The sequence below is a fragment of the Zasmidium cellare genome (genome assembly GCF_010093935.1).
Source record: "Zasmidium cellare ATCC 36951 unplaced genomic scaffold M409scaffold_19, whole genome shotgun sequence".
Lineage (NCBI taxonomy): Eukaryota > Fungi > Ascomycota > Dothideomycetes > Mycosphaerellales > Mycosphaerellaceae > Zasmidium > Zasmidium cellare.
Genome location: NW_022986963.1, coordinates 315,932 through 337,915, shown reverse-complemented (window position 1 = coordinate 337,915; position 21,984 = coordinate 315,932). Strand labels below are relative to the sequence as shown.

The 21,984-nt window shown below is 54.0% G+C and overlaps 9 protein-coding genes across 9 annotated transcripts; 5 read left to right on the top strand and 4 right to left on the bottom strand.

The window, feature by feature from the left end:
* Positions 1-103: 103 nt before the first annotated feature.
* M409DRAFT_23457 (uncharacterized protein) lies at positions 104-5,071 on the bottom strand (the record flags this gene model as incomplete). Its single annotated transcript, XM_033806802.1, has 1 exon — positions 104-5,071. The coding sequence occupies one exon, from the start codon at positions 5,069-5,071 to the stop codon at positions 104-106; it is 4,968 nt and encodes a 1,655-aa protein (XP_033667154.1).
* Positions 5,072-5,636: 565 nt separating this feature from the next.
* Positions 5,637-6,775, bottom strand: M409DRAFT_66737 (uncharacterized protein; the record flags this gene model as incomplete). Its single annotated transcript, XM_033817068.1, has 3 exons — positions 5,637-5,794; positions 5,848-6,473; positions 6,531-6,775. 3 exons carry the CDS (start codon positions 6,773-6,775, stop codon positions 5,637-5,639), a joined length of 1,029 nt encoding a protein of 342 aa, XP_033667153.1.
* A 473-nt stretch (positions 6,776-7,248) lies between these two features.
* On the bottom strand, positions 7,249-9,159 carry M409DRAFT_23455 (uncharacterized protein; the record flags this gene model as incomplete). The annotated part of the gene is made up of 1 exon (XM_033806801.1): positions 7,249-9,159. One exon carries the CDS (start codon positions 9,157-9,159, stop codon positions 7,249-7,251), a length of 1,911 nt encoding a protein of 636 aa, XP_033667152.1.
* Positions 9,160-9,340: 181 nt separating this feature from the next.
* On the bottom strand, positions 9,341-10,291 carry M409DRAFT_23454 (uncharacterized protein; the record flags this gene model as incomplete). The annotated part of the gene is made up of 1 exon (XM_033806800.1): positions 9,341-10,291. One exon carries the CDS (start codon positions 10,289-10,291, stop codon positions 9,341-9,343), a length of 951 nt encoding a protein of 316 aa, XP_033667151.1.
* Positions 10,292-11,302: 1,011 nt separating this feature from the next.
* On the top strand, positions 11,303-13,213 carry M409DRAFT_23453 (uncharacterized protein; the record flags this gene model as incomplete). The annotated part of the gene is made up of 1 exon (XM_033806799.1): positions 11,303-13,213. The coding sequence occupies one exon, from the start codon at positions 11,303-11,305 to the stop codon at positions 13,211-13,213; it is 1,911 nt and encodes a 636-aa protein (XP_033667150.1).
* An 86-nt stretch (positions 13,214-13,299) lies between these two features.
* On the top strand, positions 13,300-14,515 carry M409DRAFT_23452 (uncharacterized protein; the record flags this gene model as incomplete). The annotated part of the gene is made up of 3 exons (XM_033806798.1): positions 13,300-13,789; positions 13,839-13,972; positions 14,117-14,515. The coding sequence occupies 3 exons, from the start codon at positions 13,300-13,302 to the stop codon at positions 14,513-14,515; spliced, it is 1,023 nt and encodes a 340-aa protein (XP_033667149.1).
* Positions 14,516-14,957: 442 nt separating this feature from the next.
* M409DRAFT_23451 (uncharacterized protein) lies at positions 14,958-15,963 on the top strand (the record flags this gene model as incomplete). Its single annotated transcript, XM_033806797.1, has 5 exons — positions 14,958-15,012; positions 15,075-15,133; positions 15,192-15,261; positions 15,322-15,492; positions 15,545-15,963. 5 exons carry the CDS (start codon positions 14,958-14,960, stop codon positions 15,961-15,963), a joined length of 774 nt encoding a protein of 257 aa, XP_033667148.1.
* Positions 15,964-18,903: 2,940 nt separating this feature from the next.
* On the top strand, positions 18,904-20,783 carry M409DRAFT_55115 (uncharacterized protein; the record flags this gene model as incomplete). Its single annotated transcript, XM_033812916.1, has 6 exons — positions 18,904-19,010; positions 19,070-19,257; positions 19,308-19,776; positions 19,823-20,140; positions 20,535-20,704; positions 20,758-20,783. 6 exons carry the CDS (start codon positions 18,904-18,906, stop codon positions 20,781-20,783), a joined length of 1,278 nt encoding a protein of 425 aa, XP_033667147.1.
* A 585-nt stretch (positions 20,784-21,368) lies between these two features.
* M409DRAFT_23449 (uncharacterized protein) lies at positions 21,369-21,742 on the top strand (the record flags this gene model as incomplete). Its single annotated transcript, XM_033806796.1, has 2 exons — positions 21,369-21,519; positions 21,609-21,742. The coding sequence occupies 2 exons, from the start codon at positions 21,369-21,371 to the stop codon at positions 21,740-21,742; spliced, it is 285 nt and encodes a 94-aa protein (XP_033667146.1).
* Positions 21,743-21,984: the final 242 nt, after the last annotated feature.

Genomic DNA, 21,984 nt, shown 5'->3' with positions numbered 1-21,984 from the left:
GGTAGTCCTGATCCATCTCTTATCCTCAAACATGAACAACGACCGTTCCTGCGACGGCCTCAGTAAACGACATGCTCCTTGTGGAAATAGGTCGGACTCACTATCACGCACCCGAGTACAATGAGTCAGACAAAAAGTCCTCATTTGGCCGAATCTCCTTCTTCCTAGTCGATCTCGTGCTCAACGAACGGACGAGCTCTCCTCCACGAGCGAGCAGATATCGAAGCTTCTGGCCAAACTTCTTGAGGTGGAACTCAGTCTTGCTCATGCCAATGCCATCGTACGTTCTTGCACGGCTGTCGGCGCCAAGGCGTGCTTCTGCCAGGGATCCAGCGTCGTAGGCAGTGTTGCCATCAAACGAGTGATTGCGACCTTGCTCCACCGGTACGGCTCTGTTCTTGCCCTTGAAGAGAGTCTTCCTGAATGACCGCGTGCGATCACGCTCATCAGACGAAGCTGAGAAGAAAGAGCGCACTTCATCGAGGTTGAGGCCAGCCGGGGGAGTGAGACTGCTCGTAGGATATCGATCTCCAGGCATGTGACTCTGGTGCGTGGAAGCACGTCGAGGGAGGGGTGACTTTGGCAAGGTTTTGGTCGTGGTGTCTTCGTCAGCAGCGGCATTGTCACGACCTCCAAGTCCAAACTTCTTGGAGATGCTACCCATAATAGAACGTTTCGACAGCTTACGGACATGCTTCGGGGTAATGCCAGTGAGTTGCTCGGTGGTGATGGAGCCAGGCGAGGAAGGAAGATGCGAAGTGGTGATAGAGCCAATGTCGATACCTTTCGTATTCTCAGTGGGCTCGGCAGGGAGATCCAGTGACTTGGTGCGACGCTCTCGAAGAACCTCACTGGCGAAGGAATTGCGTGTGTGAGCTTTCGACGGCACCATAAGGTCAATGTCGACTTTGTTCTCAGCCCAAGGGTAGTTCTCATCCAAGTTCCAAGGCCTGCTGCTTGGCTGCGACAGCACCACAGAACGCTTCGCGTTGCGAGTGATCGGGTTCATCTCTTTTGGAAGCATCTTGGCAACCTCTTCCTCAGTCGTGGGCACCTTCGCTCGAAGTAGAGCAGACATTGGCCGAGTCAGGTCCTTGCCCAGGTCCGAGGGCGCGGAAGCAGAACCACTGAGGTATGAATGCTTTCCATCAGGAGAGCTGACCGAAGACGAAACTTTGCCTGCGGAAGCCGACTCAGGGAGTGGTGGCAACTCCTTGTTCAGGCCCAGAGATCTAGCAAGCTGCGCCATTGAATCGTGCGTGCCGTTCTTGACAATCTCTTCGGCCCGCTCAGCGAGAGTCCGGAAGCCTGCAGAGGTACGGTTCGTCATGACCGTATCTGGTCTGCCCAACTCGCCATTTTGGCCGTCGAGGCCATCGTGTGCGGAGGCAAACAAACTGTCCAGCTGCAGGTTCGACAGATTTCTCAGTCCAGGTATGAGTTCAGACAGGCGATCTGTCAATGGCGTGACAGTAGGCACTGACAAACGTTGAACCTGCGAAGCAAAGTCCAGGAAGTCTTCTGGCGACAGTGGGCGTTTGGCAGGCTCGACACCCTCGACTTCGGTAGTCTCCTGGATTTGCAGTGCTGGCACAAGAGCTTTCTCGGTCTCCGGCTCAGGCTCCAATTCCTCATCGCTGTGGCCTGCCTCTTCCAACATGAAGCTGCTGAACTCATCAGGCTTGCTGAAGAAGGACGTATACCGCTCCCTGAGTGGCTCAGTGCTTTGAGGGCGTTTAGGAGATGGGCAGTAAATGCCAGGATAGTCGCGACGACGAACAAGGTCCATCGACTTGGCAGGTCGAATTTCGAGTGCTTCGTTAAGTCTGTCGATCAGATCGATGCGGCTGAAGTTCAGCGATGGCAAGTCTCTCGTGTCGGCGAGTGGTCGATTGTGTTGACGGGCCTGACGTCTAGCCTTGGCCTTGTCGGCAGACTCTTGAAGCCGACGCTCTTGCATTGCCTTGACGGCAGCAATACGTGCTGGCAGTGGGAACTGATCGTGGTGCGATGAGCGTTTGTGGTCCGAGATGATCATGTCTTCGACCGACTCTTCCTTCAGGCCAGGGAGATGTGTACTGCCAAAGCGAGGTCCGCCAGCATTGGTGTTGTTGGTGCCCGAGAATCGTAGATCTGTGATGTTGTCGCGTGGTCCCCTGATTGTCTCCATGGTATCATCGCGTGGGGAGGGCTTGCGAATGATAGACTTGCCCTTGTTGGCAGATGCTTCACTGCTAGGCGGCAGTGGTCGGTGTGGCTCTGCCTTCTTTGTGATGTTCAGTGGAGCGATCTCATCTGCAAAGGTGACTGAACTGCGCCGCACTGCTCTGAGATCAGCGTGTTGCTTCTGGAACGCCGTCAGCTCAATCTTGGGCTTGTCCGGCGTGGAGCTGTTCGAGACGTCGACGATCTGAGGTCTCCCAACCGTGACCGTCGTCTGAGGCAGCGAAAAACGGACAGCCACATCAGTGACCATCTCCGAGGCGCTGTTCAGAGTAGTGTCGCCGACGGTAGAAAGATCGCCTGGCAGTGAGAAGCGGTTGGTACCTGTGCTGTTGCTATCGGTAATGGTAACGCTTGGTTGGATCTGAACTGATTTCGAGTAAGTCTTGGGAGTACGTGGCGTAGGAGGAGGCATCGTATCCTCTGGCTGTGAGGACTCTGGCTCTGACTGCTCATCGATACCGGTGATCTCAGTCCTGTCGTCGGCGGCAAGGCGAAGCGTCTCATCAATTCCCAGAGTCTCCGTGTGAAGTGGACTGACCGCGGAAGTCCGATGGTTCGTCTCCTCGTCTGAGCGAAGAGGACTGATTGGTGTTCGCTCCATCACGTTATCATGCTCATGGTTTCTGGGCGGCTCTGGAGTTGTTGGCACCTTCACATCATGCCTCGTCTCTGATCGCGATGCTTCTCTGGCTTGTTGCTGCTGAATGGTGATTGTGTCGGCATCAAGAGCAAACGGGTCCTTCGACTGAGTCTCGTCGGAAGCCACCGTCGTGTCCACAGGGCCCGAAAACCGCATTGCATAGCCCACACCGCTTGGAATTGAGCCTTCGTCAGATGCAGTCGTGGCAGTGTCGCTCACTGAATTTTGTCTCTGGACCTCAGCCTGCTCATGCGAAGAAGGAGAAGGGATCTTGCCGTCTTGTCTCTGTTCATTGCCGTAATCAATGGCCAGGGGCATCTCTCTCTCATGCTTTTGCTGCATGGTCACGATGAGGTTGGTGGTAGTGTCGTCAGGCAGGTAATGTTGCATCGTAGTATCAGCGCTCGATGGCCCAAGCTCGGCCTTGACGAGGTCTCGTGTGAGGCGTTGGGTTGACTGCCTCTGGGAAGCCTCGACGGCCTCCAGTTCAGCAACCTTCACCAGCGATGCTGGCAATTCGACTGGAGCCTCAAACTCTTCAATGATCGTGAAGCGAGGAGTTTCGTTCGCAGCGAGCTCATGCAAGTCAGCCAGTTCAGAGATATCCTCAGGATCGTGGTCGACATCCAGCTCGTAGATATTGTCCTGCCGAGAGCCTTTCTCCAATTCGTTCATCGCTGCAGCCTCCGCAGCCGCTTTCGACTCCAGCATTGCTTTGACGCGCTGCACGAAGCCAGATGGTGGTACCGAAGGGTGTGCCACTTCCATGTCGGGCTCATGAATCGGCTTTTCCAGCCCATCGGCATAGTCAAAGTATTTCGCTGGCAAGACTGGCTCGCTGGAAGAGTCAGGCAGGTCAACCAAGTCTGGATTGATGAAAGCCGGATCGACGACAACTTGGATAGTTGTGTGATCTTTTGGAGTCGGCGGGCTGGACGAGTCAGGCGCTGATCCAGAGGATGGTGGGTCCGACGATGGCGGACCAGTGTCAGTCATGGGTGTATCAGTACGATGAGGCACTGTTCTCGCCATGCGAGCGGCATTGTGGAACATTTGATGTGCCATGGGAGCAACGTTGGGCATGGGTGGGCCACGATGTCCACCGTGCGGGACATGCGGGACATGCGGGTACGGCGCATAACCAGGTCTTGGTGGACCATACTGAGGTCCTGGCGGATAAGGCACGCGTGACTGATAATGGCCTGGCGACGGTTGCATTGGCTGCTGTGGCATACCCATCATCGGCTGAGGCATTCCGTGTGGCATGCCTGGAGGTGGCATATTACGCATTGAACCTTGTCTGTACTGGTACGGATTTGGAGCGTATGCTGGACCGGGCGAGTTGTTGACGGCTCGAGGTTGCGGGCGCACGTTCAGCAGACTTGGATCCTGAGGGTAGCCGCCTGGGAAGTCAGGGTGGTAGCCAGCGTAGGCTTGCGGTGGAGGTAAAGGGCCTTGGCCAGGTGCTCTCCTAGGCATATGCGGAAGCCCAGGTGGAGGGCCATGAGCGTAGGTGTCGCTCAGGGCAGGAGAGGGTGATCTGTAGCCTGGTCGCTTGAGCCTGGTCGGGTACACGAATGGAGGTCTGTTTTCTGGCATTGGTGGCACAGGACCTGGAGGCATGCGATTGCCCTGGCGTGGTTCGTGTCCCTGGCTCTTCAAGCTTGTGGCCGAGCGATGTCTTGGTAGCTGCTGAGCTGGCGGAGCAGAAGTCATCGAGTAGGAGCGAGAGTCGCGAGGATTGTCTGGCGTGGGAGGCATCATTGCCAACGACGGCTTGCCGACGTGCACCGGTGGAAGAGAGGGCGGCATGCTCTGCATGCTGGTAAGGGAGCCACGACGTTGAGTCGAGGCGTTGTCCCATTGTGAGCTGATGCGTGAAGTCTGAGATGGTGCGTAGCTGTGATTTGATGAAACGCCTGAAGTGTGATGCTGAGAAGGTCTGGATGCGTGGCCGCGCCTCTGGCGAGTAGCTCGTGGCATGGAAGGTAAGCGGGAGCTGTTGAACGAGAGAGCTCCAATGTCACCGGTATCAGTTGATGTCTTTAACATGCTGAGGACGCCGGCATTGGCCAGGGTGTCGTTCGGGGGCATGCTGGGTGGAGGGGAGCGGACAGAGCGTGAGGCTCCAGTGGCTCCAGACACGTTGCTTGCTCTGCTGTTGCGGCCGCTGGCAACGCTGGAGACTGCGTCGGTGAAAGGCATTGTGCCGCCCTCGGAGCGTGTGCGGTGAACGATGGACCAAGACGTGCTATCCAAGTGAGCAAGCAAACCAGAGGCCTGGCGAGTAATGAGAGTGCTGGATGAGTTGGTGAAGAGGCGAAGACGGCTGCAAAGAGAAGATGGAAGAGCGAGAGAAGCGCGGCAGGTCGAGACCGGCCATGTAGGCCTGCTGTATTTGGTGGAGCGGCGGTGCTTGCAGTCTGTGTTCTCTTCAGCAATCGCAGCTTCATGTGACAGTGCCAAAAAGTGTAAGTGAAGGGGAAGAGATCCGCGTGGGAAGGCGTCTCGTGGCAAGCACCATCGCCCACGCAGCAGTCACGCTCAGAAATGGAGTATATGTGGGGAGTCGCTCCTCACTATCGGAGTCGCAGCTGCCATATATTGAAGCACAAGAAAAGAAAAGGGGCCTCACAGTCGCCAATGAAACCATTCTAAGCCTGATATTTGACCTCCTCCGGGTATCTCGAGCTACCCACGCGCCAACACGCGCCTCCCATGCTTGTTGAAATGACTACCAATGCCTGCGATTCCAACATCTTCAATTACTCTATTGAGCTGCTGGTGCAGTCTGTCCAGCCGGTTGCTCTTGAGTCGCTGGTTTCGTTTCGCCCGTCGCTGGTTGACCCTCACCCGTGTGGCTCTCAGTCGCCGGGATGCTCTGGGGCTGCTCCCACTTGGCTGGCTTCGCGAAGTTCGGATCTTGCCCTGTGGCACACTTCGTCAGCATCTCACTCGCAGTGCCTTCACGCCTCACTTACATGGACCGTCATCGCTCAGTTGACATCCTCCTGGGCACTTGCACTTGCCACCAAACTCAGATGGCAGATTCTCCGCGGGTATCTGAGCAAGCAGTTCCTTTTGATAGCTGCCGCCCAGAACGTGGATCTTCGCAACAGTGACCGGGTCCAAGAATCGCTTGACCACAGCAAAAACACTGCTGAATCCCCAGGGCGCGTTGATGATGTACATTTTACCCATTCTCTCCGGGTAGTAGTTTTGGCTGATAGCCGAAGCCTTCTGCACGTATCCATAAACTTGTCCTGCCTTGCTCAGCCCAACACCCTTCATGTCCATGATAGTGCACGACGTCTCGAGGAGGTATCCGGCTTTCCGCGAGCACGCTGGTAGACGTGGGTCCGCAACCTTCTCGTATTCCACCACCAAATTTTGCAGCATGCGCTCGTCCGAAGTGATTTGTCGCATCTTCTCCAGGTCAATCTTGCCAAACTGCTCAATGTAAAGCGGTCTGCCGTCCTTGTCCGTCTTGTGGTAGTACTGCGGGTAGTAGGCGAACATCTGCGGCTTCTCGGTGTATTGAAAGGTCCTGACGAGGTTGTCCACACCGCCTCCAAACTCCTTTCGCCATTTCTCGCAGTCGACGAACCTGGCCAAAATGCGTCAGCCGTCATAGAATATTTACCCAATGTTATTCGTGTCTCACATTTGCTTCGAGTGCTCCACGTTGAACTTTCGTGCTCTCAAGAATCTCAGCATCGTCAGAGTATCTAGTCTCTCAGTGTAGCCGGCTTGCTCGAGCATCATCCGTAGCTGGTGCACAGCAGCATCTTGCTCCTTCGTGGTGTGGCCTGGGTGGCCAGGTCGTGGCTCTGGCGCCGTGGTTGGGAAGTCGTAGTGGTCATATTTGGGGTCGAGCTCCATGTGAGGGTTCTGTTGCTTTTCCGCCATGGTGGGCGCCTTGTGGAGGTTCTCGATGCTCGCAGGCGCGTATGAAGAAGAAATTCACAGGCTCTCTCAATTTGCTGGAGGTGGTGTGTGCTGCCGGTGAATTGCTTTGTTGCGGTCAAGTTGTCAAAATGGCGGGGAGATTGGCCGATGAGATGGAGAAATCGCAAGGGGCGTTGCTGTGGCTGAGTTCTGGGAAGTGACGTCGGGGTCAGCCACCAAGATCACCGAGATCCGCGCGTGCTGAAGGGATTGGCGACGAGAGCTCATGTTGGAAGATACGAAGAGTACATGTTGTTCTGGAGTATGAGAGGCGTTCTGCATAAGAGAATTGTTCTGACAAGCTGCCTGCTACTGAGACTAGCTGATTACCACCATCATATCCATCCAGGTCCTCCATCGTACCCTGCATTTAGTCTACTTTGACTCCTCTACTTGTCTCCCATCTTCACTCTCAAAACAATCGACTTCTTCCCTCACTGACTGCCGCCCAGAACGATGCTCGGGTTGACTTCACTGGCAGGGACAAGTGGTTTGAGATGGAGACTGCGTTCTGGAAAACGGTAGTCTCTCTTCGATCCAGACTTGCAACCCTGCCTGCTCTTGAACGGCTCTGCAAGCGCGCCAAGCAGCTCTCCATCCACCTCGTACGCGTCGGTGAACCGATATTCGGGAAATTTGGCCTTCTCAGCATCCAACTCATCGATAATCGCCTGAGCAATGTCGTCCTCGAAGCCCGCGCCAGATTCGAACGCAACCTCGCAGTCCTTGGGTACACGCTCAATGATCTGCTCGAGTATCCACCTCTTCTGACTGGTCTCCCCGGCTTCGTCTTCGCGCTCAATGATGCAGATCCGTAACTTCTTTAGGCCGGTCATGTGTTGAAACTGCGTCCAATTCAACCTCCGGAGCTCCTTGTAGACTTGGCGAGGACCCTTCGTGGCCACCATCGCGAATGTCAGGGAGGTAAGCCTCGATAATGCATGGTTGGGCAGAAGGCTCTGGCGAATGACTGGATACATGCCATCCACGTTGTTGCTGGCGACGCAGACAGTGTTTTCGTACAAGATGTCCTTCGCCTCGTCATGGATTTGCCGACACGTGGCAAGAATCTGTGTCTCGCATTTCGTTTGCTTGACTTTGTCCAGCTTATCCTTCGGAACCTGTCCCAGCGAATATGAACCATAGTTCAATGAAATGTGGCCAGGAGTCATTACTTCGAGGTAAATCCAGTTTCTGAGCTCCGCCGGCAAATCGAGGAAGCGAAAAGGCTTTTTCTCCTCAGACTTCTCTTCAGGCTTTGCCACTGCTGCCCCGGCAGTCTTCTGGACCTGGACAGTTGTGTTTTGAGAACTATGCTGTTTCTCCGCCGACTTGTCGCTTGCTGTGGCAACATCCATCTCGTCATTGGCATCGCGCACACTCCCATTTCGGGGATCATCGCGATCGAAATAGCAGTCCTGTTCAATCTCTTGCAATTTGCGTCTCGTCCAATACACGGCAATATCCACGGCGGCGTCGTTATCCTGCCTGGCAAGGAGATCGCAGACCTTCGCCACAATGGTGTTCTGATTGTAATCGTAGGTCAGGTCGATGATGTAGTCGGCCAGAACACGAGCGCCTTCATCGTACCAGATATATCCTTCATCAAGCAGCGCCTCGGCCAGATACCTCGACAACTCCTTCACGCGCCAGTGATTCCGAGGGATTGGTGGTTCCTCTGCGTAGAAGGTGCCCATAGACTCATGATCACTGTTTTCCACTAGCACCTCTACTGCAGCTTCATTGGCAGTCGTCGGTACTGATTCTTCGGCAGACTGCTCCTCTCTGGGTGTCTGGACCCGGATGAGCTGGTCGAAAAGAGAGCGAATGAAGCTGGCGACGATACGAGAGCTGGACTCGACTTCGTGCAGGCCGGCAAGCAGAGCGGGGATATTGTGCTTGTTGTCGCCCAATATATCATTGAGAATGGCATCGGCTGCGATGTCACCTCGACCAAAGATGGCGAGCTTGCCTTTAGAAGCACGGTCCAGAGTTCGGGTGAGAGGGTCGTTTGAGTATGGCTCAGGTGTCGAGGCAGCTACTTGTTGTGTTGAAGACGACTTGGTTGCTAGAAAGTTCGGCGTGTTGCATTCTGGTCGAGGTGAAGAGCTGGACCATGTTGATGTCGATCCGAAAGTGGGTATGAGAGTCGAGCTGAAAGGAGAAGCAGCGCCAAAAGATGGAGCGCCGCCGAACTGGAACGGCGGTTGCTGACAAGTGCCTGGGAATGACTTCGAGGCGTCTGTCGGTGGTGTCGAGGTTGTTTGAGGAGACGGTGCGAAGGACGAGAATGCACTGTGGCCATTGAGCAGAGACGGCGGCGCGCCGCTGAACTCGAACGGCATGGCGACGATGCTATCTCGCGTGTTCGGGTGTTCGGTGTGGTGGAAGTTGGGGGTTGAAGAAAGAGCGGGCCAGAAGAAGACGGAAAGAGCGCGGGCGGGCCGACGATGCACAGACAAAGCAAACGCCGCTAGTGTGAAGAGAAGTGAATACAAACTCGCCTTCTATTAGAGTCTCTGCCATTCACGTCTCAGCTGCGTCGCCACTTCCCGCTTTCCCGTTCGTCTCCTTCGGCACCACTTTCAGCGAGAAGTCAACATGTTTCACGCCTTGGTGGATGCTCGATGAGCTGATGATGTCGATGTCGTCGCAGACGTAGTCCGCCACGTTGTCCTCCGTCAGCCCGCCTGAGACTTCGATGAGAGCTCTGGCATTCACACCCCTTCCCCAGCGGTCTTTCAAGTTCTTGGATGCTACTCTCACACCGTCTGGTGTGAAGTTGTCGAGCATGACCACATCAGCTCCCGCCTCTATTGCCGTGTTCGCCTCTTCCTCTGTCAGACACTCCACCTCCACCTTGACAGCGAACCCTGCAGATGCCTTTGCTGCTGCCACTGCAGTCGGGATCGAACCACCACACGCCCAGATGTGATTATCCTTGAGCATAGTCATCGCGCTGAGATCTTGTCGATGGGGATCGCAGCCGCCGACCAGCATTCCGTACTTCTCCACGAGTCTGAAGCCCGGGGTGGTCTTTCGTGTGCCAGCGAGAGTGTTCTTGTAGCCCGCCTTGCGGAGTAGAGACAACAGCGAGTCGGACTTGGTAGCAATGCCAGAGCATCTCGCGAGCAGATTCAAAGCCACTCTTTCGCCCAACAGCACGCATCTCACTGGACCCTTCACCGTGGCGACGTGTTGCTTCTTCTCTTTGCCAACCTCATCTCCCTCCTTCGCATGCCACTCCACGGTGCAGTCGAGCTGTCTGAAGACCTCATTGAAGAATGGCACGCCTGCCAGAATGCCCGGGCTCTTCGCCAGAAGTCTTGCCTCTGCTGGACGATCGCCTACGACGAAGCCTCCGTAGTCGAAGCTTGGTGTGTCCTCTTCAAGCCAAAGGCTAATGCTCTTCTTCCATGATGGTGGCAGCAGGTTCGCTGGGTTTCCGTGGCGCGGTGCACCCTCTGTGATGGGCATATTGCTGGCTGTGATCTTGTTCGATATCTCTGGCTTGAGTGGGGGTTTGCGTTCAACTTCACTTCGATTCGCGAAGAAGTCTGGATAGATCTTAGAAGGGCCCAGCAACGCTCACTTACTGTTCAAAGACCGTCTCTATGAGTCTGATAAATCTGTCACGCGTCGGCCAAAACCGCGTCGATGATGATGACAATAGCAAACTCGGGGCCGATGTCGTCCAGACTTTCGAACCTCAAAGTTCGCCTGGTCTCGGTCCGAGCGCTGAAGCGTGCCGGGCCGACAGGAACAACAACACTTCCTCCTGTGTTTCACTTTCCCATCTCTCTCTACAACCCTGCAAGAGGGTCTTCTTCTCCTGATTGAAAATGCGCAGAATATTCGAACGCGTGCATGACTGTAGCCAGTGGTCGATATGAATGACACGCTACCACGGTCACATTAGCGGCGTCTGCGCGATCATCGAGGAGGACCTGATGGTCAGAGTGGGCAAGATGCAGTCTCGCAAATGGCGCACAGGAATGCATTGCTGCAGAATGCCACGCATGTTAGTGTGGGCTACGTATGAGGCAAACGATGAAAGCCGCCCGGTGACTCCTCGCCTCCGTACACCCAGAAGTGTCCAACGTGAGAGTTCCTCCTTCAACGCCTTTGATCTGGGCCCAATCAACAGTCTTCAGCTGATATGCGCAGGCTTTTGGTACTAGGTCAGTCCCTCAAAAGCTTCTTTGATCGCACGTTCCACAGGAGCACGGAGCTGAAAGGTCTGATGACGAAAGCCATATTGTTTCACAAGCTGCGCTGGAAAATTGCCTTGGTGTGGCAGCTCAGCCTTATCCAGGCTACACCAATGATTATCATGGCACTCTTATGTTCTTCACTGGTTCATCTCAGCACTGTGGTACTGCCTCTTACTTCTCGATTGAGTAGAGACTCTCCTCTAATTTCATCTCTCGACTTCCATAAAACCCCGATCGCGCATTTCCTATCTTTCTAACCTTCATAACTCGAACCATGGACCACATAGCTGACGAGAATGGACAACGACTCAAGTTGCGGATACCATACACTGCTAAAGGACTACAATATGACGGGAAAGGCTGGGGAACTTTCCCGGAACGAGCCGGCTACCCTTGGCTCGTAGGACTTGTGACTGTGCAAGATATGAATGACCATTTCTCGCAGGAGGCCGAAGCCGATCTGCAAGCTTTTGCTCAGGCCTGGATGTATTTCGGAGTCCTGAAAGAAGTCCTGAAGAACGCTTACCGCGAAGAGGATTACATTTTAGCGGGTGAAGACGACGGCACTGCCTTCCTCACTACCAAAGGCACTCGCCAATGGCAATACAACGGCGAAGATTACGGTGGTCCTCTAGATGTCGGGAAACTCCGTGGCCAGGAAAAGATTGACCTTGGTCAAGCTGCGACAACCCTGAAGGAGGCGCTCAAGATGAGTGAGTTGTGGGACAGATTCGCCATTGGAAAGCGTCCTCTCTGGGCGGAGCTTTTACTATCTTTTAAGCTCGTCATAGAGCTGCTCGCCTGTGTGCCGCTGGGTATGCCCAGGAAGACTGAGTTTTTGGGGGATCTGAACCTCACTGCTAAATCAGGTCCTGCCGCAGACCTTGTCCGTTCCAGTCTGTTGAAAGACAACAAAGTGTGGTGTTGGCATCAGGTGGACGCTCTTTGCACCACTGTCTCATACAGCACCCTGGTTTACCTGACTGGTCTAACACGTTGGGATCGCGGCCTCGACCATTCGCAATGCCTGGAAACCAACCATTGCATCGCGTACAACATCGCTGTGGGCGACGACTTTCACACTGCGCATGTGGAAAAAGAATGCAAATGCCAGCATGTGGAAGCATCTCGTTCTGAACGTGTACAGATACTGGAGCGCGGCGGTATTCCCGTCCTAGAATGCGAAGAAAGCAAGACGGAGAACCTCCAACTTCGTTTCGTCGCGGCATCACCGCACGTTGACTACACCGCCATATCGCATCTTTGGGCGGACGGCCTGGGCAATCCTTTCGGCAACACTCTTCCTCGCTGTCAACTGATGCGTTTGATCGAAATCGTGCGGGCGACGAATGAGTCCGAGCTTTCATTCTGGTCTTGGTTCCCACGCACCACTCCAGTACGCATATGGCTTGACATATACTGCGTTCCCGCACAAGTATCCTCAACAGAACAGGGCCACGATCGCCGATCACCCGAAGAGCAACAGCAGGATGTGAGACCCAAGCGAATGGCTATTGCTCGGATGGACGTGACGTATGCTTGGGCAAGTTACGTACTAGCCCTCGATCAAGAGTTGATACACAGCATCGAACGTGGAGGCTCTGAGAGTGCCCAGCAGAGTAAATCTTCCGCCCGTGAGCATGATCCGAATCGCACAAACATGAAGACGACAGCATACATGGCTATCAGTGCCTGGAACACCCGCTGCTGGACCTTCCAAGAACACGTTCTCGCACGACGAACAATACTTCAAGGACTTCACGCTCAGGTGCAATACTCTGAGACACTGGAAGGCTACCTAACCGATCGCGGTATACAGCTCGACTTTCACAGGATGTTAAGCCGACAAGCCGTCATCAGCGGAGTACCTTCCTCAGAGCGACTGCTGAGGACACGCACGCTCTGGTTTGCGCTTCTGGTTTCCTGGCTTTTCCTGCTTCGCAGTCGTCGTACCAAACGCAAGACTCCTCTCAAGATTACTACAACCGACAATCAGTTCTCCCGAGCCTGGAACTGCTTCTATGGCCGGACCACCACGCAGTGGGAAGACATGATCGTGGTACTGACTAATCTTATGGATCTGAGTGCCGGACATGTGCTGCAATTGGGCTCTGGTGCGCAGATGAAATCGCTGCTCTCCACGCAGCAGAGCCTGCCGTTGTCATTGCTGCTGGTGGAAATGTAACGACTTGGACGAAGTGAAGATGGAGTGAGTGTTCCTCGACTTCATGATCGATGGATACCAACGATGCCGCAAAGCGTCCACTTGTCATGCCCGAGAAGAGGGAGCCAGGTAGAGGTCGTTCCGAATGGGCTGGGCTGCTCCTCAAGCCTTTACTGTTGTACCGGCACGATTCGAAGATGTTCCGGCTGCCTCTTGTCGGTGGTCGCCTGGTGGAAAGCTTTCGATACGCTCCCACTGGCGAGTCGGAAGTTCTCTGCTGGATCTCCATCGACGACGCCGAGCTGCAGTATTGTCTCAAGCACCTGGAGTGGGAGCCACAAGAAGCTATCATCGTGGTGGAGCGCTCCAGCATCAACTTGCTTATAGACCGCGACATGCCCTCTCGTGGATTCTGCCTCCTCGCCACAAACCCTCCCATCGAAGATCGGTCTCCGGAGGCGACCATCTATGTCGGCCCAGTGACCTGGGGACCTGCTTCCGAGGCCGGAAACAGCAGCTTTGACGACACAGACAGAGAAGTGCCGCTCGTTTCCCACGTCCCCATCAGGACGCAAAAGCCCATACTGATCGCCTCAGGTAAGTATTCCAGAGCTCGTAAAAGCCCAAATCTAAAAGTTGCCTGCAGACATATCGCACTGGACCAAACTCCCGCCCTCTCGATCCCGTAGGCTGAGGACTTTGAAACAAATAGTCATCGCCCAAACCATGGTGATCGTCCTAGCAACGCTAGGCTACGCTATCGCCGCCCTAATCAACAACGTAAGCACCTTGACCAAAATCCGCCAACTAGACGTCTACAACCCCGACTCTATCAAAGACTTTCTATAAATTTTCCCCGCGAACGTCCAGGCATGCTTCGCCTCGTGCCTGAAACCAACCAACGACGCTCTCTCCGAGCTGCAGAGCGATGGAGGAACAACCAGCAGCATTTCCTACTCCGAAGTCTACGACCTCCTCGACCAAACCCAGCACTGTCTCGAAACCACCTGCGTGCGCTTATACCTCCGCGTCAGCCTTCCGCAGTGGTGCGCGCCTCTCGCCGCGGTCGTGTTCCTCTGCTGGATCCTCTCCACCATCCGCTACGCCGTCCTGCTGCTGCTCATGTATTCGATCCAGTCGGAGGTCGACGTCAGTCAGAAGTGGTGGCGGCAGTTCCTTACCATCTTTGAGATTTTGAGGGTGAGTGAGGTGCCGTGGTATAAGAGACCGCAGTTTGTGATCTTGAAAGTTGTGGCGAAGGGGATGGGGTTGGTTGCTGGTCGAAGCAAGACAAGGGATGTAGCGCGGACGAAGGGGATGTAAGGATTCGACGATGTTGACGTCTCGGTTAGAACAGTGAACTAAATTCGGGGTTTAGGTACTGCTGCAATAAGTCATCAGTCCAATTCCAGTCCTCGCTGCATATCACCATCGCCAATCTGAGTCACATCCTGCGCGAAAGTCCCGCCTTTTACGGACATTGGCTATTTCTTCGACGTTGATGTCGTGCTTTCTACTTCGTTTAGACATTTGACACAAACATCAACAGGCCATGGCTATTGCGGGAGATGCGGTAATGCAAGAGCTATTGCTTTTTGTGCGTCCCATTGTGAACCTGTGACACCGACCATATGCAGCCCTCGCCTGAGGTATTGTAATCGAATCCTCCGGACTTAGGTGGGTCCGGTTAGGAGATATATGATTTTGGGAGCTGCCAAGAGCATTCATACGAGTTGCTCTCGAGTAAGACATTGAGTTGAGAAAGATGGCGTACAAGAGAATCGGCGTAGTTGGATCGACTGGACGGTTGGGTCGTGAAGGTATATTTTCCATAAACTTAGAGCGAGATGATGTTTCGCCCACTAACATGTTATCAATCTAGTTACCAGGGCTCTGGTCGATGAGGGCTTCGATGTGGTCCCATTCTCGAGGCAAGACACTGTATGATCAACGCCAAGTCTTGCGAATGTGGTAAGGCCATGAGACTGATCCAGCATAGACGGTGGCTGGTATTCGAACGCAAACCATAACGTCTTTCGTCGGATTCGATGTGATCATTTCCACAGTCGGTACGTTTTCTACTATCTTGTGATAATTACCTGGTATTTAGTCTGATCATACAAACTCAGGGCACGCAGCCATCCCAGACCAGATCCATCTGATCGACCAGGCAAAACGAGAAGGCGTGAAGTGCTTCGTTCCTGCAGAATTCGGCATGGACCATCGCTTTTCGAATGAGAAGCTATCGGATCCGAAGCGCAGGGTTGCGGAAGCCCTTCAGCGTGCGGAGTTCCCTGACGGTATGAATGATGACGAGAACCTCTGAGCCGCAAGATCTAATCCTCCTTACAGGCTGGACGTCAATTGCAGCCGGTTTCTTCGACGCAGTCTTACCTGCTCTCGTCTCCATCGACAAGACGAACGCCACCATTACCCTCCGTGGGACCGGCAAGAAGCAGTATCCTTTCGTAAGGCGATATGATCTCGGACGAGCGTTGGCCGAGACATTTCGAGAACCACAGAAGTACAAGGACCAGTGGCTTCTCGTTGCCGGCGATTGGAAATCTCTCCACGAGATTGCTTCGTTGGTGCAAGCGAGATCGTCGACGCCATTAGAGGTTCACCGTTTGCCGACAGAGCCTAGAACGATGTTCTTGCATATTTTCGAAACGGAGGGTGGGAATGTCTTTGAGCGGGAGAATCAGAGTAGTTTCCCGTTCGAGTTGGCAAAGGTGGAGGATTTTGTTGGAGAGAGCTTGGAGATCCCTTAGCCAAATGGTGTTTTCTACGCCAATTGATGTTCAAGCACTCGAAGAGACCGCATGGTATTTGGTGTATAATTGGCATCTTGTGGGTGAAAGGAATGGATCCCTCATCTGAAAGATCGGCGCTCGTGCAACCAAAAGTGGGTCCATGATGCCGATCCCTGTGAGCTTATTAGAACGACAGATCTCTTTTACGCCACAACTTGAACGTCAAAGTGCACCATATCCAGCGTATTCAAAGAGCATCGTTACTCCCATCGATGATTCCAGAAAAGGAAGTGTCCAACTTTGACGTATTCAAGGACTGCTTGTCCTCAAGCGTCATCTCTCGACTCGCACCCGACAGTGGCGAGAAGAAGCGGGCCATCAAGGGCAGAAAAAATGGGATCAAGCCTGTTGCGAGGACAGCGCCGGCCGGAAACGACGAGAGCGATGCGGCTGAGTTGGCTGAGTTCATAGAGGTCTGCAGACGTGATGTGCGAATTCTCCTTCGCGTCATTGACATACCATGCGCGTAGTACCTTGCTGAAGAGGTCTTTCCAAGTCTGCCAGCTGAAGTACGTCTATTATCGTACGCTGCGGTCCAAGATGACGCTGAACTGGTCGAACGATATGCAAGTAAGATCGAGCCCGGTCGAGACTATCAAGCAGCTCTGACGCCATGCAGCGCCCTTGGATAGCAATCTGCTCGAAAGTTTGGTGAAGCCAATGCCTCTCACAGTCACAGATTGACTCTGCTCGTATGGCCTGATAGGGGACGCATCAGACCTGGATAGGTTCTTCGAGCCGGGACTGTCCACATACGTGACTGCAGTCACTACACCGCCTCCAGAACACACTCCAGCCGTGACTGCATCAAGGCCAGATGGCTGCGAAATCTGCCAGCGGGAGCATCTTCCTCTGACGTATCATCATCTGATACCTCGTCAGGTACACGCAAAAGTTGTGAAGCGTGGCTGGCACAAGGAGTGGGAGCTGAACAAAGTTGCGTGGCTGTGTCGAGCGTGTCATTCTTTTGTGCACAAGATTGGCTCAAACGAACTGCTTGCGAGGGAGCTGTACAGTGTTGAACTCCTATTGGAACGAGAAGACGTGCAGAGGTGGGCGGCATGGGTTTCGAAGATTCGATGGAAATCGAGATGACAGCCACGTCGACGATTGCATGCGTGGCATGGTCCAATGGGCTTTGCAGATGGATGCGCCCAGGAGGCTGAGAGGGTCGATGTTGTGGCTACAGCGCATGGTAGTGCTGTCTTGCAGTACCATCTGGTGGCTTGCAGGGCTGAAGGTCGCACCATCCTCCTGACCATCCATCGAATCCGCGAGCTCGGTTCTTCTGCTAGCTCCGCAGCTATGTATTGCAAGCTACGGCACAAAAGTCAATACCGGCAATGGGAGGATTCGACTGGACGGAAGGATGACTCTAGCTGCAGCCTTGTGCATAAACATCCAGTATTGAGCTTAGCTTGGTTGCGGGCGACAGTTGTGTCGCGAGAAAATGTCCGATGAGGCAAGCTCCCCAGGCGACCAGGCAGCTGATCAAAAGTCTCGTCGATGGAATTTCGTATTGATAGAAAGCTGTCAATATGCTTTTGCACTTGTGAGAGCTATGCCGTGGAGTGTCGCCGGTATTAACTCCGCAGCTCTGATGAACATGCAATCAGAGGCATTGCTCTGCGCCCCAAATGATGACTCGTTTGACTATTCGCGGTTCTGTCGCTGCAATACTGGCATGCTTCGAACGGATGTACGAACCGGCAAATGCACAGTCGCTAGGGTGGGGATATCCTAACACTCTCCTGCACTGTAGCCGGTTGAGCGTGCTTGCGAATATAGCTCCCTCTTCGTGGCTTCTGTCCTATGGCGTGCATATGTGCTGTGCCATGAAGTCCGGTCGAATAAGAGCAGCACGCGAGATACACCGCCATGCTCCTCCGCCCTGCCAGGCGGCGGGTATCTTGTCGGATGGAGTGGGAGAGCTACGCAAGCCATGGGCGGGCACTATGGTGGCTTGACAGGTCGAAAAGGGCGCCATACAGGTTCCTTTTGGAAGTCAATGGCTCGCGATAGGACACATGCAGTTAGCTTGCAGGGGGAAAATCAGAGACAGCACGTGGCATCCTCAAGATCCTCGTCAAGGACCTTTGCGTGACCAGTGGGATGTGACCTTGGCGCTGTAAGGCTGATGGACAGCATGCATTGTGCGTGGCACGCCCAGTCGGTGAGTTGACGGTTCAGCCATGTGGCTTCGGAATGGCCGTCGATCCATGCCGTTCTAGGCGAGCAAGACACTGGCGATGCTGAATGAAGTTGGCTGTGAGATGAGCATACAGTGTTCTGACACAGTGTGAATGCAGTGTTGATGACGGGGCGATGAATGTTGGCCATGAATAGAAGAAGAGTTCACGGTCGTGTTGTTGCTGAGGGGAGAGAGAACGGCCTAGACGGAGCGAAGCGAGCCGCCCCTCATCGCATCCTTCGAAAGCCAAGCGGTGCTGCTCGAGGACTCGACCTGCGCTTCTCCACCTCCACCTGTACCTCCACCGTCCAAGCCGCCAGTACGAGACTCTTGCGACACTGCTCCTGAGACCCCTGCACTGCGTGTTTGCTGGCGCCGCCGCGAAGTCAAACACCACCGAGCCTACGACACTCTGCCGGCTCATCTCGCGTACACCACCACCACCAGTCGCAAACTCACTCAGCCCTCAGGCGCTACAAGGAGGTACCAGCGTCACAGCTGCCAGTCGACTCGCAACACCACCCTCGACAGACATCCTCGCCTATCTCGTTTAGTCGCTGCTGCACAGGATAAATAGGTCCAACTTCGCCACTAGAAACCATCGCGTCAGCAGCTGGGCGCAGACCCGACTAAGCCCGCGGCAACGGCCTTCAGCCTTTGTTCATACACCTCACAACACCTGCGACTAGGACTCCAACACCGCAAACATGTCGTACTATCCAGGCCAAGGCTACCACAACCAACAGTATCCTCCACCACAGCAATATCCACCACAGAACGGCTACCAACAACCATACCCGCCCCCTCAATACCCGTAAGTCTTCGCCGAAGTTCAATGTAAGCGCCTTGAATCTTCTAACCAGCAGGCCGCAGACCCTACGGAAACCCGTCGCCGCAACCACCATACAACGGCGGTGGCTACGGCGCACCCCCACCACCGAACTATGGCGGCCCTCCAAACGGATACCAACAAGGACCTCCTCCACCAGGCCCTCCCCCGCCCAATTACGGACACCCGCCTCCACAACAGCATTATGGACAGGCCCTTCCACCGCAGCAGGGTAATTTAATACAATTGTAGAATCAGGTACAATCGCTAACAGCTCATCAGGCTACGGTAGACCACCTCCACCACCCCAACAGCAGCAAGCCTTCGGTCACGGAGCTCCCAACGGCTACACATTCCAATACTCGAATTGCACCGGCAGGCGGAAGGCTTTACTGATTGGCATCAATTACTTTGGCCAGCGCGGTCAGCTGCGAGGGTGTATCAATGACGTGAAGAACATGTCCACATACTTGAATTCCCACTTTGGCTACAAGAGAGAGGACATGGTATGCCTTACGGACGATCAGCAGAACCCAATGAGCCAGCCGACGAAAGCGAATATACTCAGAGCGATGCACTGGCTGGTGAAAGATGCCAGGCCGAATGACTCACTCTTCTTCCATTACTCCGGACATGGTGGTCAAACAAAAGATTTGGATGGTGATGAGGAGGATGGATACGACGAGGTGGTCTATCCTGTTGATTTCAGGCAAGCTGGACATATCGTGGACGACGAGATGCATCGCATAATGTGAGTGGTGTAAGAGCTGTGAAAAGAGCTGTGCTGACATGATCAGGGTACAACCGCTCCAGGCTGGTGTACGATTGACCGCCATCTTCGACTCCTGTCATTCTGGATCGGCGCTGGACCTGCCATATATCTACTCCACCCAAGGCGTGCTCAAAGCGCCCAACCTCGCGAAAGAAGCTGGACAAGGATTGCTTGGGATCGTCTCGTCGTACGCTCGCGGCGATATGGGCGGCATTGCACAGACTGCTATGGGTCTCTTCAAGAAGGCGACGAGTGGAAGCGATACCTACGAACGGAACCTTCGAACCAAGACAAGCCCTGCGGATGTCATCATGTGGAGTGGCAGCAAGGACAGTCAGACATCGTATGTGGACCCCTATCTCCCCTGTGAACTCAACTTCGTGCCTTTGAACTCTGCCTTTGAGTCAATGGCATTTTCGAAGTTTCAGCAGCCGTCGTTATTACACAGAGACATCAACGGCATTGTGCTGCTATGATCTGTCGACGCGCGGGTTACTTTAGCGAGGCGTTGGTGGTGTTTTACTGCAGCGTTGAAGCCTGTTGTATTGCTTAGTGGTGCGATGATGTACAACGTAAACTTCTTAACGCCTCTTTGCCTTGGAGGGCCCTACGGGGCAGCTCCTTGGCGAAGAGGCGACGAGTTGCGTTGGCACTATCGCATCACATGCAGACGGCCTTTGCTGTTCATCGCTCGACTACCGTTATAGGACATGTTCGCTGACTTGAGTGTTTTACAGGCAAGATGCAAATATTGCTGGCCAGGCTACTGGAGCCATGTCGTGGGCTTTTGTTACGGCTCTGAAGAAGAACCCCCAGCAAAGCTACGTGCAGCTATTGAACAACATCCGTGATGAACTCGAGGCGAAGTACTCTCAAAAGCCGCAGTTGAGCTGCAGCCACCCACTTGGTAAGTCTGCAATATCCCCGCCTTCCCTCAATGCCTTGCTGACCTGCCTGAAGACACGAATCTCCTGTACGTCATGTAGATACCCCGGGCACTCAAGCCAGATTGAAGGAATTGTAATTACGAACGGAAGATGCATTACTATCAACGGCTGGATATGGGGAACGAAAGTTGGGCTGGTCCTCCTGGGAATGATGAAGCTTTTTGGGGATACCAGTCCAGAATGGACACTCGAGGTCATCGTACTATATGAAAAGTCAAGGCGTTCTTGGGGTATGCATTGCACTTCAGGTTGCTGTCACTTTGCCCACTCATGTGGTGATGCGAACGTCGTTCACGGTGGAGTCATGCTTTGGAAAATTAACGGTGAATGCTCTCAGCTCATGCAATCAGTAAGCCACCGAACGATCTCGATGCGAGCCGTCAGTGAGCCCAGCACGTGAACAAAAGCTGTGGTCGTGAAGCGCGCAGTGGGGACGGTGTTCCGAGGGTAGGAACGATACGCATAGTGACGACACAAGCATGAAGCTCCAGTCCAACAAACAAAGGACGGTTCTTCTCTCACTCGCCCATTCTCTTCCAACTCATAGTACAATCTCTCAAGTACCTGTGTGACCTCTACCAAACCACAACAAACACACACGTATCGACCTACTCAAACTACAAAATGTACCGCCAAGTCGCCATCCGCAACACTCGCCTCTTCAGCACTTCGGTGCGTTTCGCCAACAAGGGCCCCGTCGAGACCGCCAAAGATGCCGTGAAGACCGTCGATAAGACCGTCTCGCAGACGATTGTGAAGGGGATTGAGAAGGGCGGTACGTTGAAATCATGACTGATGTCATTCCTATTACCCGTTGCTAGGTGGATGTGGATGTCGAATGCTGACAGTCGATTGCTATTGCAGAGGAAGCTGCCGCCGAGGCCAAGAAGGTCGCAGGCATTGGTGCTCAGGAGGCTAAGGAGAAGGCTAAGGAAGGTGCGCAGGCGGCGCATGATACCAAGGAGCAGGCGAAGGGTGCTGCTAAGACAAAGGTATAAAGACGTCGACTTGAACCGGACTCCAGCGAGATGGGTTGAAGGACTGTCGAGCGGCACAGAAGAGATGAGACCAGGCAAGACGATACGAGAGACCACAGTATGAGAACATCGACATGAGTATGAGCGTGTACCATTACCTATAAGAACTGCGAAACTGGATTTCCTTTTGCTGTCTCCGAGTCCTTATAGCTATCACTTGGTGGTTGGAGTCTCCATGACAAGACCGCTCAGACGTCCATCAA